Source organism: Lagenorhynchus albirostris, chromosome 16 (genome assembly GCF_949774975.1).
Source record: "Lagenorhynchus albirostris chromosome 16, mLagAlb1.1, whole genome shotgun sequence".
Lineage (NCBI taxonomy): Eukaryota > Metazoa > Chordata > Mammalia > Artiodactyla > Delphinidae > Lagenorhynchus > Lagenorhynchus albirostris.
Genome location: NC_083110.1, coordinates 6,361,247 through 6,377,642, shown reverse-complemented (window position 1 = coordinate 6,377,642; position 16,396 = coordinate 6,361,247). Strand labels below are relative to the sequence as shown.

Sequence of the window (16,396 nt, the reverse complement as noted above, 5' to 3'; positions counted from 1 at the left end):
GAGCCTGCGCGTCCGGAGCCTGTGCTCCGCAACAGGAGAGGCCACAACAGTGAGAGGCCCTCGTAATGCAAAAAAAAAAAGAAAGAGGGCTTCCCTGGTGGCGCAGTGGTTGAGAGGCCGCCTGCCATGCAGGAGACATGGGTTCATGCCCCGGTCCGGGAGGATCGCACATGCCGCGGAGTGACTGGGCCCATAAGCCATGGCTGCTGAGACTGTGCGTCCAGGGCCTGTGCTCCGCAGCGGGAGAGGCCACAGAGGTGGGAGGCCCGCACACCGCAAAAAAACCAAAAACCAAAAAAAAAAAAAAGAAAAAGAAATGAAAAAGGAGAAGTTGCAACAGACACCACAGACATACAAAGCAACCTAAGAGACTACTACATGCAACTCTATGCCAATACAATGGACAACCTGGAAGAAATGGACAAATTCTTAGAAAGGTATAACCTTCCAAGACTGAACCAGGAATAAATAGAAAATATGAACAGACCAATCACAAGTAATGAAATTGAAACTGTGATTAAAAATCTTCCAACAAACAAAGTCCAGGACGAGACGACTTCATAGGTGAATGCTATCAAACATTTAGAGAAGAGTTAACATCCATCCTTCTCAAATTCTTCCAAAAAACTGCAGAGGAAGGAACACTCCCAAACTCATTCTATGAGGCCACCATCACCCTGATACCAAAACCAGACAAAGATACTACAAAAAAAGAAAATTACAGACCAATATCACTGATGAATGTAGATGCAAAAATCCTCAACAAAATACAAGCAAACAGAATCCAAAAAAAACATTAAAAGGATCATACACCATGATCAAGTGGGATTTATCCCAGGGATGCAAGGATTCTTCAATATATGCAAATCACTCATTGTGATACACCATATTAACAAACTGAAGAATAAAAACCATATGATCATCTCAATGGATGCAGAAAAACTTTTGACAAAATTCAACACCCATTTATGATAAAAACTCTCCAGAAAGTGGACACAGAGGGAACTTACCTCAACATAATAAAGGCCATACACAACATACCCACAGCAAACATCTCAAAGGTGAAAAACTGAAAGCATTTCCTCTAAGATCAGGAACAAGACAAGGATGTCTACTCTCACCACTATTATTCAACACAGTATTAGAAATCCTAGCCATGGCAATCAGAGAAGAAAAAGAAATCAAAAGAAGACGAATTGGAAAAGAAGAAGTCACTGTTTGCAGATGTCACTGTTTGCAGATGTCACTGTTTGCAGATGACATGATACTATACATAGAGAATCCTAAAGATGCCACTAGAAAACTACTACAGCTAATCAATGAATTTGGTAAAGCTGCAGGATATAAAATTAATGCACAGAAATCTCTTGCATTTCTATACACTAATGATGAAAAATCTGAAAGAGAAATTAAGGAAACACTCCCATTTACCATTCCAACGAAAAGAATAAAATACCTAGGAATAAACCTACCTAGGGAGAGAAAAGACCTGTAAGCAGAAAACTATAAGACACTGATGAAAGAAGTTAAAGATGATACAAACAGATGGAGAGATATAACACGTTCTTGGATTGGAAGAATCAATAATGTGAAAATGACTATATTACCCAAAGCAATCTACAGATTCAATGCAATCCCTATTAAATTACCAATGACATATTTTACAGAACCAGAACAAAAAAATCTTAACATTTGTATGGAAACAGAAAAGACTCCGAATAGTCAAAGCAGTCTTGAGGGAAAAAAATGGAGCTGGAGGAATGAGACTCCCTGACTTCAGACTATACTACAAAGCTACAGTCATCAAGACGATATGGTATTGGCACAAAACCAGAAATATAGATCAATGGAACAGGAAAGAAAGCCCAGAGATAAACCCACACACCTATGGTCAACTAATCTATGACAAATGAGGCAAGGATATACAATGGAGAAAAGACAGTCTCTTCAATAAGTGGTGCTGGGAAAACTGGACAGCTACATGTAAAAGAATGAAATTAGAATACTCCCTGACACCATACACAAAAAAACACTCAAAATGGAGTCGAGACCTAAATGTAAGCCTGGACACTATAAAACTCTTAGAGGAAAACATAGGAAAAACCCTCTTTGACATAAATCACAGCAAGATATTTTTTGATCCACCTCCTGGAGTAATGGAAATAACAACAAAAATAAACATATGGGACCTAATGAAACTTAAAGGCTTTTGCACAACAAAGGAAACTACAAACAAGACGAAAGGACGACCCTCAGAAAGAAAAGAAAAAAGAAAGGAAGGGAAAGGAAGGGATAGGAAAGGAAAGGAAAGGGGGAGAGACCTTCAAGATGGAGGAGTGAGACGTGGAGATCACCTTCCTCTCCACAAATACATCAGGAATACATCTATATGTGGAACAACTCCTACAGAACACCTACTGAACGCTGGCAGACAATCTCAGACTTCCCAAAAGGCAAGAAACTCCCCCACGTACCTGGGTACAGCAAAAGAAAAAAGGAAAAACAGAGACAAAAGAATAGGGACGGGACCTGCACCAGGGGGAGGGAGCCGTGAAGCAAGAAAAGTTTCCACACACTAGGAAGGACCTTCACTGGCAAGACAGGTAGTGGAGGGGGGAAGATCAGAGCCACAGAGGACAGCACAGCCACAGGGGTGTGGAGGGCAAAGCAGAGAGATTCCCGCACAGAACATGGGTGCCGACCAGCACTCACCAGCCCGAGAGGCTTGTCTGCTCACCCGCCAGGGAGAGGACTGGGGTTGGCTGTGTGAACACAGCCTGAAGGGGGCTAGTGCGCCACAGCTAGCCGGGAGGGAGTCAAGGAAAACGTCTGGACCTGCCTAAGAGGCAAGAGACCACTGTTTCAGGGCGTGCGAGGAGAGGGGATTCAGAGCACTGCCTAAACGAGCTCCAGAAACGGGCGCGAGCTGCGGCTATCAGTGCGGACCCCAGAGACGGGCATGAGATGCTAAGGCTGCTGCTGCCGCCACCAAGAAGCCTGTGTGTGAGCACAGGTCACTATCCACACCTCCCCTCCCCGGAGCCTGTGCAGCCCGCCTCTGCCAGGGTCCCGGGATGCAGGGACAAATTCCCCGGGAGAACACACGGCGCACCTCAGGCTGGTGCAACGTCACGCTGGCCTCTGCCGCCGCAGGCTCTCCCCACATTCCATACGCCTCCCTCCCGGCGGCCTGAGTGAGCCAGAGCCCCCTAATCAGCTGCTACTTTAACGCTATCCTGTCTGGGCAGGGAACAGATGCCCTCAGGTGACCTACATGCAGAGGCGGGTCAAATCCAAAGGTGAACCCCAGGAGCTGTGTGAACAGAGAATAGAAAGGGAAATCTCTCCCAGCAGCCTCAGGAGCAGTAGATTAAATCTCCACAGTCAACTTGATGTACCCTGCATCTGTGGAATACCTGAATAGACAACGAATCATCCCAAAATTGAGGTGGTGGACTCTGGGAGCAACTGTAGACTTGGGGTTTGCTTTCTGCATATAATTCGTTTCTGGTTTTATGTTTATCTTAGTTTAGTATTCAGAGCTTATTATCATTCGATTTATTTACTGATTTGGTTGCTCTCTTCCTTCTTTTTAACATATAGATATATATATATTCTTTTCCTTTTTCTCTTTTTGTGAGTATGTATGTGCATGCTTCTTTGTGTGATTTTGTCTGTATAGCTTAGCTTTTATCATTTCTCCTAGCATTCTGTCTGTCCATTTTTCTTTATTTTTAATATAATTTTTAGCGCTTGTTACCATTGGTGGATTTGCTTTTCTGTTTGGTTACTCCCTCTTTCTTTTTTTTAAATTACTTTTTAGTTTTTTAATTTTCAATAATTTTTTAAATACCTTTCTTTCTTTTAATTATTTTTTCCTCCCCTCCCCTCCCCTCCTTTCCTTCCTTTTCTTTTTTTTTTCCCTTTTCTTCTGAGCCATGTGGCTGGCAGGGTCTTGGTGCTTCGGCGGTGTGTCAGGCCTGTGCCTCTGAGGTGGGAGAGCTGAGTTCAAGACATTGGTCCACCAGAGACCCCTCAGCTGCATGTAATATCAAACAGCAAAAGCTCTCCCAGAGACCTCAAACTCAACGCTGAGACCCAGCTCCACTCAACAACCAGCAAGCTACAGTGCTGGACACCCTATGCCAAACAACTAGCAAGACAGGAACACAACCCCACCCATTAGCAGAGAGGCTGCCTCAAATATAATAAGGTCACAGACACCCCAAAACACACCACTGGACGTGGTCCTGCCCACCAGAAAGACAAGATCCAGCCTCATCCACCAAAACACAGGCACTAGTCCCCTCCACCAGGAAGCCTACACAACCCACTGAACCAACCTTAGCCACTGGGGGCAGACACCAAAAACAGCAGGAACTATGAGCCTGCAGCTTGTGAAAAAGAAGACCCCAAACACAGTAAGATAAGCAAAATGAGAAGACAGAAAAACACACAGCAGATGAAGGAGCAAGATAAAAACCCACCAGACCTAACAAATGAAGAGGAAATAGGCAGTCTACCTGAAAAAGAATTCAGAGTAATGACAGTAAAGGTGATCCACAATCTTGGAAATAGAATGGAGAAAACTCAAGAAACGTTTAACAAGGAGCTACCAGAACTAAAGAGCAAGCAAACAATGATGGACAACACAATAAATGAAATTAAAAATTCTCTAGAAGGAATCAATAGCAGAATAACTGAGGCAGAAGAATGGATAAGTGATGTGGAAGATAAAATAGTGGAAATAACTACTGCAGAGCAGAATAAAGAAAAAAGAATGAAAAGAATTGAGGACACTCTCAGAAACCTCTGGGACATTAAATGCACCAACATTCGAATTATAGGGGTCGCAGAAGAAGAAGAGGAAAAGGGACTGAGAAAATATTTGAAGAGATTATAGTTGAAAACTTCCCTAATTCAGGAAAGGAAATAGTTAATCAAGTCCAGGAAGCACAGAGAGTCCCATACAGGATAAATCCAAGCAGAAACACACCAAGACACATATTAATCAAACTATCAAAAATTAAATACAAAGAAAAAATACTAAAAGCAGCAAGGGAAAAACAACAAATAACATACAAGGGAATCCCCATAACGTTGACAGCTGATCTTTCAGCAGAAACTCTACGAGCCAGAAGGGAGTGGCAGGACATATTTAAAGTGATGAAAGGGAAAAACCTACAACCAAGATTACTCTACCCAGCAAGGATCTCATTCAGAGTTGACGCAGAAATTAAATCCTTTACAGACAAACAAAAGCTAAGAGAGTTCAGCACCATCAAACCAGCTTTACAACAAATGCTAAAGGAACTTCTCTAGGCAAGAAACACAAGAGAAGGAAAAGACCTACAATAACAAACCTAAAACCATTAAGAAAATGGTAACAGGAACATGCATATCGATAATTACCTTAAATGTAAATTGATTAAATGCTCCAACCAAAAGACACAGACTGGCTGAATGGATACAAAAAGGAGACCCATGAGACGCTAAGGCTGCTGCTATAGCCACCAAGAAGGCTGTGTAGCTATCAATGGAACAGGATAGAATAGAACAGGATAGAAAGCCCAGAGATAAACCCATGCACATATGGTCACCTTATCTTTGATAAAGGAGGCAGGAATGTACAGTGGAGAAAGGACAGCCTCTTCAATAAATGGTGCTGGGAAAACTGGACAGGTACAAGTAAAAGTATGAGATTAGAACACTCCCTAACACCGTACATGAAAATAAGCTCAAAATGGATTAAAGACCTAAATGTAAGGCCAGAAACTATCAAACTCTTAGAGGAAAACATAGGCAGAACACTCTAGTACATAAATCACAGCAAGATCCTTTTTGACCCACCTCCTAGAGAAATGGAAATAAAAACAAAAATAAACAAATGGGACCTAATGAAACTTAAAAGCTTTTGCACAGCAAAGGAAACCATAAACAAGACCAAAAGACAACCCTCAGAATGGGAGAAAATATTTGCAAATGAAGCAACTGACAAAGGATTAATCTCCAAAATTTACAAGCAGCTCATGCAGCTCAATAACAAAAAAACAAAGAACCCAATCCAAAAATGGGCAGAAGACCTAAATAGACATTTCTCCAAAGAAGATATACATATAGTCAACAAACAATACATATAGCCAACAAATACATGAAAGAATGCTCAACATCACTAATTATTAGAGAAATGCAAATCAAAACTACAGTGAGGTATCACCTCACACTGGTCAAAATGGCCATCATGAAAAAATCTACAAACAATAAATGCTGGAGAGGGTGTGGAGAAAAGGGAACCCTCTTACACCGTTGGTGGAAATGTAAATTGATACAGCCGCTATGGAGAACAGTTTGGAGGTTCCTTAAAAAACTAAAAATAGAACTACCGTATGACCCAGCAATCCCACTACTCAGCATATACCCTGAGAAAACCATAATTCAAAAAGAGTTATGTACCACAACGTTCACTGGAGCTCTATTTACAACAGCCAGGACATGGAAGCAACCTAAGTGTCCACTGACAGATGAATGGATAAATAAGATGTGGCACATATATACAATGGAATATTACTCAGCCATAAAAAGAAATGAAATTGAGTTATTTGTAGTGAGGTGGATGGACCTAGAGTCTGTCATACAGCGTGAAGGCAGAAAGAGAAAAACAAATACCGTATGCTAACACATATATATGGAATCTAAAAAAAAAAAGAGAAAAGAAAAATGGTTATGAAAAACCAAGGGGCAGGACAGGAATAAAGATGCAGATGTAGAGAATGGACCTGAGGACATGGGGAGGGGGAAGAGTAAGATGGGACGAAGTGAGAGAGTGTCACGGACATATATACACTACCAAATGTCAAACAGATAGCTAGTGGGAAGCAGCCGCATAGCACAGGGAGATCAACTCAGTGATTTGTGACCACCTAGAGGGGTGGGATAGGGAGGGTGGGAGGGAGACGCAAGAGGGAAGAGATATGGGGATATACGTATATGTATAAGTGATTCACTGCTATAAAGCAGAAACTAACCACTGTAAAGCAATTATATTGCAGTAAAGATGTTAAAAATATATATATATAAATGCAAAAATAATACTCAAAATTCACAAAATAAATAAATAAATAAATAAAAGAAACAAGAAAGGAAGGGGAAGGAAAGGGGAAAGGAAGGAAGGAAGAGAAGGAGGGAGGGAGGGAGGGAGGAGGAAAGAAAAGGACACATAGATACAGAGAACAGATCAGATTGGTGGTGCCAGAGGTGGAGGATGGAGGTGGCTAAAATGGGTGAAAGGGGTCGAAAGGTACAAACTTCCAGCTATAAAATAAGTAAGTCCTGGAGAGATCTTAATATTCTCAAAAATGTGTAAGTATGTGTGGTGATATATGTGAAGTAGACTTATTGTGGTGATAGTTTTGCAATGTATACAAACACTGAATCATTATGTTGTATACCTGAAACTAATATTATGTCAATTATATCTCAATAAAAAAGGAAATACAAGTAAAATGATGCTACAGAAACAGATAAATATATACCAAATCGTAAGTTAAAAACGGTAACACAAAATTGTATTTATATCAATTTAAACTACAACATACACATGGATTAATGATAAGAGAAATTCCACAAATATTACTTCATTTTTGAGCTTAGGATTATGGGAATTCAAGATTTTTAATTAGTGTTTAAAGTTTACTCAGAAGATATTTTAAGGTTGACTTAATATAAAATAGCAACACTGAATAATTAGATAAGTGTGTAATCAAATAAAGCCATGGATATCACAGGATATTGTCACAGAAAGAAAACAACTGAATAACAGAGGTATATATAACTTGGTTGTTAGTTTCCTCAAAACTGGTGTTATAAAGCACTGCTGAGAAGCCTACCCAGAAACTACAAAATAAACATAAACACACACACACACACACACACACACACAAATCATAAATTACCTGCCATAGGAGGGACAACGCCAGAAAAACGCACTGTTGCATGTTCTCCATTAACTTCGACTCTCCGACCAATGACATCTGATGTCAAAGTGTCATTCATCATAACATTGCCAGAATCCAAAATATGAGGAGATCTAGGAAGAAAACACAACATTGACAAGGACATAGTAAAACTCTTTAAAAGATATTTTTTTTAACTTTACGTAGCTATTCATGAGGTCAACGCTTCTACCCAATTCAGTCTTCACATTTTGGTGAAGGGAAGAACCTAAAGGTTTAGGTACGGGACTCTCAGAATTTGACTTTACTTTACTCTCTAACTATATTTTGATAATTTAATCCTTTTTTAAGAAAGCTCACTTAACTCCAGTTAGCTCACATCACATGACTGTGTATTCTATCATTTACTGAAGGGGGTGGGAAGGGAAGGAGAATAGAAGAGAGGGGGATAAAGGTTACAGAGAAAAGGGAAAGGAAACAGGCAGCATGGGCATGTTTCTCTCTCCAGGAAGGAGAAACACAAATCCACAGATGCAGGAAGGAACGCGTACAATGAAAAATTCAGGGAATTCCCTTGCGATCCAGTGGTTAGGACTCTGCACTTCCACTGCCAAGAGCGCAGGTTTAATCCCTGGTCGGGGAGCTAAGATTCCACAAGCTGCATGGTGCAGCAAAAAAAGAAAATTTCAGAACCCTAAAAACAAGGAGCCTAAGAGAAAAGTATCATCTATCTAGGAATGATCACTAGGTCCAACTCCCACTTCAACAAGTCGGTTTCTTCAACAGATGAAAAAGAGCGAGATGGAAGGAAAACAAAGAGATTAAAAGAACTTAAGAGAAATGTAAGCCAACTGCAATGTACAGACTTCATTTGGAACCTAAATTCTTAAAAACTGTAAATAACTTTCAAAATAAACTTTGAGAAAACTGAAAATTTGAATGCTGACTAGATAGTTGATGATATTCAAGAATAATTGTTTCTCGTAAGGCAAAGACAAAATCCATTTATTTTGGGAAAAAAAGGGAAAGCATAATTGTTAAATTTTTAGCTGTGGTAATGGTATAGTGGTTACTTTTTTTTTTTTTTTTGTGATACGCGGGTCTCTCACTGCTGTGGCCTCTCCCGTTGCGGAGCACAGGCTCCGGACACGCAGGCTCAGTGGCCATGGCTCACGGGCCCAGCCGCTCCACGGCATGTGGGATCTTCCCAGACCGGGACATGAACCCGTGTCCCCTGCATCAGCAGGTGGACTCTCAACCACTGCGCCACCAGGGAAGCCCAAGGTTAGGACTTTTTGTAAGACTTTATATTTCACAGAAATACACATTAAATTATTTACAGATTTTCCTGTATTTTAGACGTATCACACCAGTGGCAGTATAGACAATACACTGAAAGGAAGTTAAAAGCAGAGTGGCCACTTAGGGAAATACTGCTGTAATTTGGGTGAAAACAATGACCGCTTGAGCCAAGGCACTCGCCTCCATCCATTCATTCAACACATACTAAGCACTGACCACATGCTGGCTAACGCATGGACCTCACATCGCACACAGTAAACCCTACGTGTGTGATTCCTGCCTCAGAAGCTTACAGTCCAGTGGCAGTTAGACTTGAGAGAAGGGTATGGATTTTAGAGAAAGTTAAGAGCTAGAACGGGGTCTGGAGATTAAATGGATAGAAATGGTAAAACTGAAGACTAGGAAGACAAGATTTTGTCTAGGTTTATGGTGGTGCCAGACACCAACATGAGGAATACAATAGGAAGTCCAGGCTTGGGAGGGAAGAGAGTTTGTTTGAGGTGCCTACAGAATGTCAGGATGGACTTAGGACTCTGGTTCAAAAGACACGTTTTCACTAGAAGTGTGTTTTTGGGAGTCATCAGCACAATTTATAACTGATAACCATGACAGTGGATGAGACTGAAAGGGTATTAGGTGCAAAGAAAAGAGGGTGGAAAGGAAAAGAGAGTCACTGACAGAACGCTGGGGAAATATAATATTTAAAAGAGAAAGGGAAGAAACCCCTAAGAAAAAGTCAGAGGAAAACCTGGTTTTCTTTTATCCTTTCTGGCATTTCCTCCTCTGGCTCAGCAAGTGGTACTGGGAAAGTTGGATAGCCCCATGTAATAAATCAATGAAGTTAGAACACACCCTCTCACCATACACAAAAATAAACTCAAAATGGCTTAAAGACTTAAGACATGACACCATAAAACTCCTAGAAGAGATCACAGGCAAAACACTATCTGACATATATTGTACCAATGTTTTAAGTTAGTCTCCCAATGCAACAGAAATAAAAGCAAAAATAAACAAATGGGACCTAATCAAACTTAGAAGTTTTTGCACAGCAAAGGAAACCATAAACAAAATGAAGACAACCTACAGAATGGGAGAAAATATTTGTAAATGATGCGGCTGACAAGGGCTTAATTTCCAAAATATACAAAGAGCTCCTACAGCTCAACAACAAAAAAACAAACAACCCAATCGAAAAAATGGGCAGAAGACATAAAGAGACATTTCTCCAAAGAAGAAATACAGATGGCCAATAAGCACATGAAAAGATGCTCAAAGTTGCTAATTATTAGAGAAATGCAAATCAAAACTACAATGTACTATTTAACATGGGTCAGAATGGCCATCATTAAAAAGTCTACAAATGACAAATGCTGGAGAGGGTGTGGAGAAAAAGGAACCCTCCTACACTGTTGGTGGGAATGTAAGTTGATACAGCCACTGTGGAAAACAGTATGGAGGTTCCTCAGAAAACTAAAAATAGAATTATCATATGATCCAGCAACCCGACTCCTAGGCATATATCCAGACAAAACTATAATTCAAAAAGACATGCACCCCTATGTTCATAGCAGCACTATTTACAATAGCCGAGACATGGAAACAACCTAAATGTCCATCAACAGAGGAATGGATAAAGAAGATGTGGTACATATATACAATGGAATATTACTCAGCCATAAAAAAGAACGAAATAATATCATCTGCAGCAACATGGATGCAAGTAGGGATTATCATACTAAGTGAAGTCAGAAAGAGAAAGATAAATACCATATGATATCACCTATATGTGGAATCTAAAATATGACACAAATGAACCTATCTATGAAACAGAATCAGGGACATAGAGAACAGACTGGTGGCTGCCAAGGTGAAGGGAGTTGAGGGAGGGATGGAGTGGGAGGCTGGGGTTAGCAGATTTAAGGTTTTATATATAGGATGGATAAACAACAAGGTCCTACTTGTATAGCACAGAGAACTATATTCAATATACTATTATAAACTATATGGAAAAGAATATTTTAAAAAATGTATATATATGTATAACTGAATCACTTTGCTGTACAGAAGAAATTAACACAACATTGTAAATCAGCTATGCTTCAATCAAAAAAAATACTGATTGGGGACTTCCCTGGTGGTCCAGTGGTTAAGAATCTGCCTTCCAATGCAGGGGACGCAGGTTTGATCCCTGGTCAGGGAACTAAGATCCAACATGCCACAGGGCAACTAAGCCCGTGCACTCTAGTTCCTGCGCACCACAACTAGAGAGCCCACGCGCTCTAGAGCCCGTGCCCCACAATGAAGAGCCTGCGCGCCGCAACTAAGACCTGATGCAGCCAAATAATTTTTTTTTTAAATATTGCTTTAAAAAATAAATAAATACAGGCAAACCTCTGAGATACTGTGTGTTTGGTTCTAGAACACCAAAATAAGGTGAATATCGCAATTAAAAAAGGAGGCGAGGGGCTGAATTTTGACGGTTTAAATACCGGAGGACAAAACCACCACCACCAACAAAAAGAAACAAACAAACAAACAAAGATAAACATGGGAGGACAGGGCAGTCAGGAAGGGGCCAACATCTAGATCTAAACTTGCCTGGTAGTTGAAAAGCAAAAGGGAAATCAGCCCAGAACCTCAAATTGGTGGGAAAAGTCAAAACAGTTCAGACAAGTTGATGATAAAGTCAATAGGAGGGTGAGGCAGGTGTGAGGAAGCCATGTTTTAGTAAGCTTAGACACAGGTGGAGTCAGCAGCTAAGAGGTCTGGTCAGTAGGTAGGGCCCTAATCACAAGCCTGTGGTCAGAGACGAAGTTCTAGCCCCTGAGGAGAAAAACTGGTTAAGATCACTGTAGAGCACCATTCCTACAAGAAGTTAAAGTATCAACAGTAGGCCGAATCTTGGTTCCATGAACCAGAGTGCATGGGGGTTAACCAAAGCCAGAAACTCACAAACAGGCCCCACAGTCAGTGTGAAGCTCTGGGCCAGCGCTCGGCCTAAGGGGACCACCTTGCAGATCAGGCTCACAGCGAGAATATCTTGGCGAGAAGAACGGGTCAGTGGTCAACTGGTGATTAGGAAACCAAGTGGCATAAATGGCAGAAGTGAGGAAAGAAGACATTAGGAAGTCATCCTCATTTTCATTTAACATACATAAGTAATTCATGAATTATAAAGTTCCTTCACCTGCTTGATCCTATTTGATCTCTAGTAACTACTATTTTTTTTTAATAAATTTATTTTCTTTGGCTGTCTTGGGTCTTTGTTGCTGCTTGCAGGCTTTCTCTAGTTGTGGCGAGCGGGGTCTACTCTTCATTGCGGTGCTCGTGCTTCTCATTGCGGAAGCTTCTCTTGTTGCGGAGCACGGGCTCTAGGGCACGTGGTCTTCAGTAGTTGTGGCTTGCAGGCTCTAGAGCACAGCCTCAGTAGTTGCGGCACATGGGCTTAGTTGCTCCGCAGCATGTGAGATCTTCTCGGACCAGGGCTCGAACCCATGTCCCCTGCATTGGCAGGCGAATTCTTAACCACTGCGCCACCAGGGAAGCCCAGTAACAATTCTTTTCATTCCCATCTCTATGTCGCGCCCACAGGACCTGAGATCATTAGGTAGAAGGTATCTAAGGTCAGTAATTAATTGGCTCTGCATCATGTTTTTGTTTTGTTGGGGGTTTTTTGGCCCTGCTGCACGGCTTGTGATTTTAGTTCCCCAAACAGGGACTGAACCTGGGCCCTTGGCAGTGAAAGCATGGAGTCCTAACCACTGGACTGCCAGGGAAGGCCTTGCATCATGTATTTTTGATGATCCCGTCTAGTCTCTTAACCCTTCTAATAATTGTTTCTTGATACTGTGATCTTCTGTGAGGGTTCAGAAACGATCCTTGTCTTGGTGACCTATGCCTTGGTTCTCTCTCCCTCTGGCCAGTCACCCAATAAGTCCCTATATTTTTTTTTTTTTTTTTTTTGCGGTACGCGGGCCTCTCTCACAGGCCCAGCCGCTCCGCGGCATGTGGGATCTTCCCGGACCGGGGCATGAACCCGCGTCCCCTGCATCGGCAGGCGGACTCTCAACCACTGCGCCACCAGGGAAGCCCCCTATATTCTTTGGTTAGACCCACTTGATGCCAGTTACTGGTCCACCCTGGACCTCCATGGCCTGTTGCTAACACCGCCACTTCGATCACCCCTAACCCAAGCCCTCCCTCTCAGTTAGTGTCTAGTCAAACTGTCCTGAAGTCAGGTGCTCACTTAGTTATGACTAGCATGTCACTGTTCCTTGGTTAGGTGCATCCAGGTGCCAAGTGAGCCTTGGTTAAGCCTTTTATTTAAATATATTGGGTTGGCCAAAAAGTGCCTTCAGTTTTTAAGTAAAAATAAAAGACAATTCTCATTTTCACCAAGAACTTTACTGAACAACGTATTCACCCTTTTTGTTCCACTACGTTCTGCCATTTTCCAGGCAACTTCATAATTCCATCTTCCCAAAGCTTTTTATCTTTTTGAGAAAAGAACTGTTCCAGGTGCCTTTTACAGTCTTCCAGGGAATTGAAATTTTTTCCATTAACATAATTTTGTAAAGACCTAAATAAATGGAAATCCAAAGGTACAATGACTGGTGAATATGGTGGATGAATCAGAACTTCCCAGCCAAGCTGGAACAGTTTTTGCCTGGTCATCAAAGAAACATGCAGTCTTATGTTATCCTGATGGAAGATGATGCCTTCTCTATTGACTAATTTTAGATGGTTTTCGTCCAGTGCTGCTTCCAGTTGGTCTAACTGGGAGCAGTACTTGTTGGAATTAATCGCTTGGTTTTCTGGAAAGAGCTCATAATAGAGGACTCCCTTCCAATCCCAGCATATACACAACGTCATCTTCTTTGGATGAAGGCCAGTCTTTGGTGTGGTTGGTGGTGGTCAATTTCAATTGCCCCATGATCTCTTCCATTCCACGTTGTTGTACAGTATCCACTTTTCATAGCCTGTCATAATCTGTTTTAAAAGTGGAACGTTTTCATAACATTTAAGTAGAGAATCGCATGCAGAAATACGGTCAAGGTTTTTTTCGCTTAACTTACGTAGAGGCCAAACATCAAAGAGATTAATGTAACCAAGCTGGTGCAAATGATCTTCAATGCTTGATTTGGTTTATTTTGAGTATGTCGGCTATCTCCCGCATGGTATAATGTTGATTGTTCTCAATTAATGTCTCGATTTGATTGCTATCAACTTCAACTGGTCTACCTGACCGTGGAGCATCGTTCAACGAGAAATCTCCAGCACAAAACTTCGCAAATCACTTTTAACAAATTCAATCAGTCACAGCACCTTCTCCATACACTGCACAAATCTTTTTGTGTGTTTCGGTTGCATTTTTACCTTTCTTGAAATAATAAACCATAATATGCTGAAAATGTTGCTTTTTTTCTTCCATCTTCAATATTAAAATGGACAAACACAAAAATTCACCAATATTTATGTCTTTTTTTTTGTTTTTTTGTTTTTTTTGTTTTTTCACGGTACGCGGGCCTCTCACTGTTGTGGCCTCTCCCGTTGCGGAGCACAGGCTCCGGACGCGCATGCTCAGCGGCCATGGCTCACGGGACCAGCCGCTCCGCGGCATGTGGGATCTTCCCGGACCGGGGCACAAACCCGTGTCCCCTGCATCGGCAGGCGGACTCTCAACCACTGCGCCACCAGGGAAGCCCTATGTCTTTTTTTAAATGCACACTGATGAGACAGCTGTCACATACTAATCTAACAAAATTGTTTCGAATGAAGTTAAAAACTAAGTGCTACTAGAGCAATCATACAGAAAAAAACCAAACGAACTTTTTGGCCAACCCAATACATGTTCACTAATTAATGGAGACAGCCCATTTAATTTTCAAGTGACTCTGCTTGCTGAATAATAGTTCTTTAAAAAGAGAAGAAATATACCACCCTATCATTTCCACCTACTGATTTTGGTACTGCCCTCTGCAGCTATAGAGAATCAAACTATTCCCTTTCCAGCTGACATTTAAATATTTGAAGGCCACGGGCTTCCCTGGTGGCGCAGTGGTTGAGAGTCCGCCTGTCGATGGGGGGGACGTGGGTTCGTGCCCCAGTCTGGGAGGATCCCGCGTGCCGCGGAGTGGCTGGGCCCGTGGGCCATGGCTGCTGCGCCTGCGCGTCGGGAGCCTGTGCTCCGCGACGGGAGAGGCCGCAGCGGTGGGAGGCCCGCATACTGCAAAAAAATATATATGTATTTGAAGGCCATTATTATATTATTATTTCTCCTCTCTCCTCTTCCTGTCCCCATCTCCTAAACCCTTTCCCAGGGTAAACATTCCCAGCTCCACCCTCATGTGAATTCCAAGTTCTCCTCCATAATTCCATTTACTGATTTTTTTCTTAAAATACAATACCTAAAACTGAAAACCAGGTTCCAAATGTGACTTGACCTGTGTGTGGGTTCAGCGGTCTGAACATCACACATCTAATAATGTAGCCTAATATTACATTTCACTTTTCCCCCTTTTCATGGGAAAGACTGTTGCTTGCTATTAAGATTACAATGAAATAAACTCCGTAGCCATTTCTGAGTTACTATCACTTTCTGATCATAAAATTAAAATGTTTAAATTTCACTATAATTACATTACCCTAAAAAAGTTTTCAAAAGTTTTAAATGCCCTTTCAAATCTCATTAACATGTAAATAGAATTTTATTACAATAGAGATATATAATTTCTGTTCTACTTCTTTTAACATTCTGTAAACATTTTTTTATACAGCCACAGAATCACATTAATCACTTGAATTTTGACATGTAGATACCACAACTGAATCTTTTCTCTATTGTTATGTTTTCATTGTTTACTATCCCAAAGAAAACAGCTGAAAACATCTTTCATTTTTAAATTATTATGTCTTTAAAGTATTTCCTTAGGAAAAATTCTTCAGACAATTATTCCAAGTAAATAAATACGTTTAAGAGTCTAGCAAGCCATGACCAAATTGTCCATCAAAAAAAAGTTAATTACTGACACTGACACCAAGACAAAATCTACTTGTTTAATTATTTCTACAAAGTCCTAGGAATTCTCATCAAGAGCTTTCAAATCAGGTCTTCTCTATCCTGTACTTGCATATCTAAT

The 16,396-nt window shown here is 41.1% G+C and overlaps 1 protein-coding gene across 5 annotated transcripts in view; it reads right to left on the bottom strand.

The window, feature by feature from the left end:
• The window catches only part of TBCE (tubulin folding cofactor E), a 115,922-nt gene that overhangs the window by 68,154 nt on the left and 31,372 nt on the right, over positions 1–16,396 (bottom strand). For all 5 annotated transcript variants that reach the window (XR_009536132.1, XR_009536133.1, XM_060126502.1 and 2 more), the window contains one exon: positions 7,953–8,086. Coding sequence is in view for 3 of the 5 variants with exons in the window: in XM_060126502.1 (XP_059982485.1) it covers positions 7,953–8,055 (103 nt within the window). In the remaining 2 variants the exon portion in view is untranslated. Of the gene's footprint in view, positions 1–7,952; positions 8,087–16,396 lie in introns of those variants that run through there.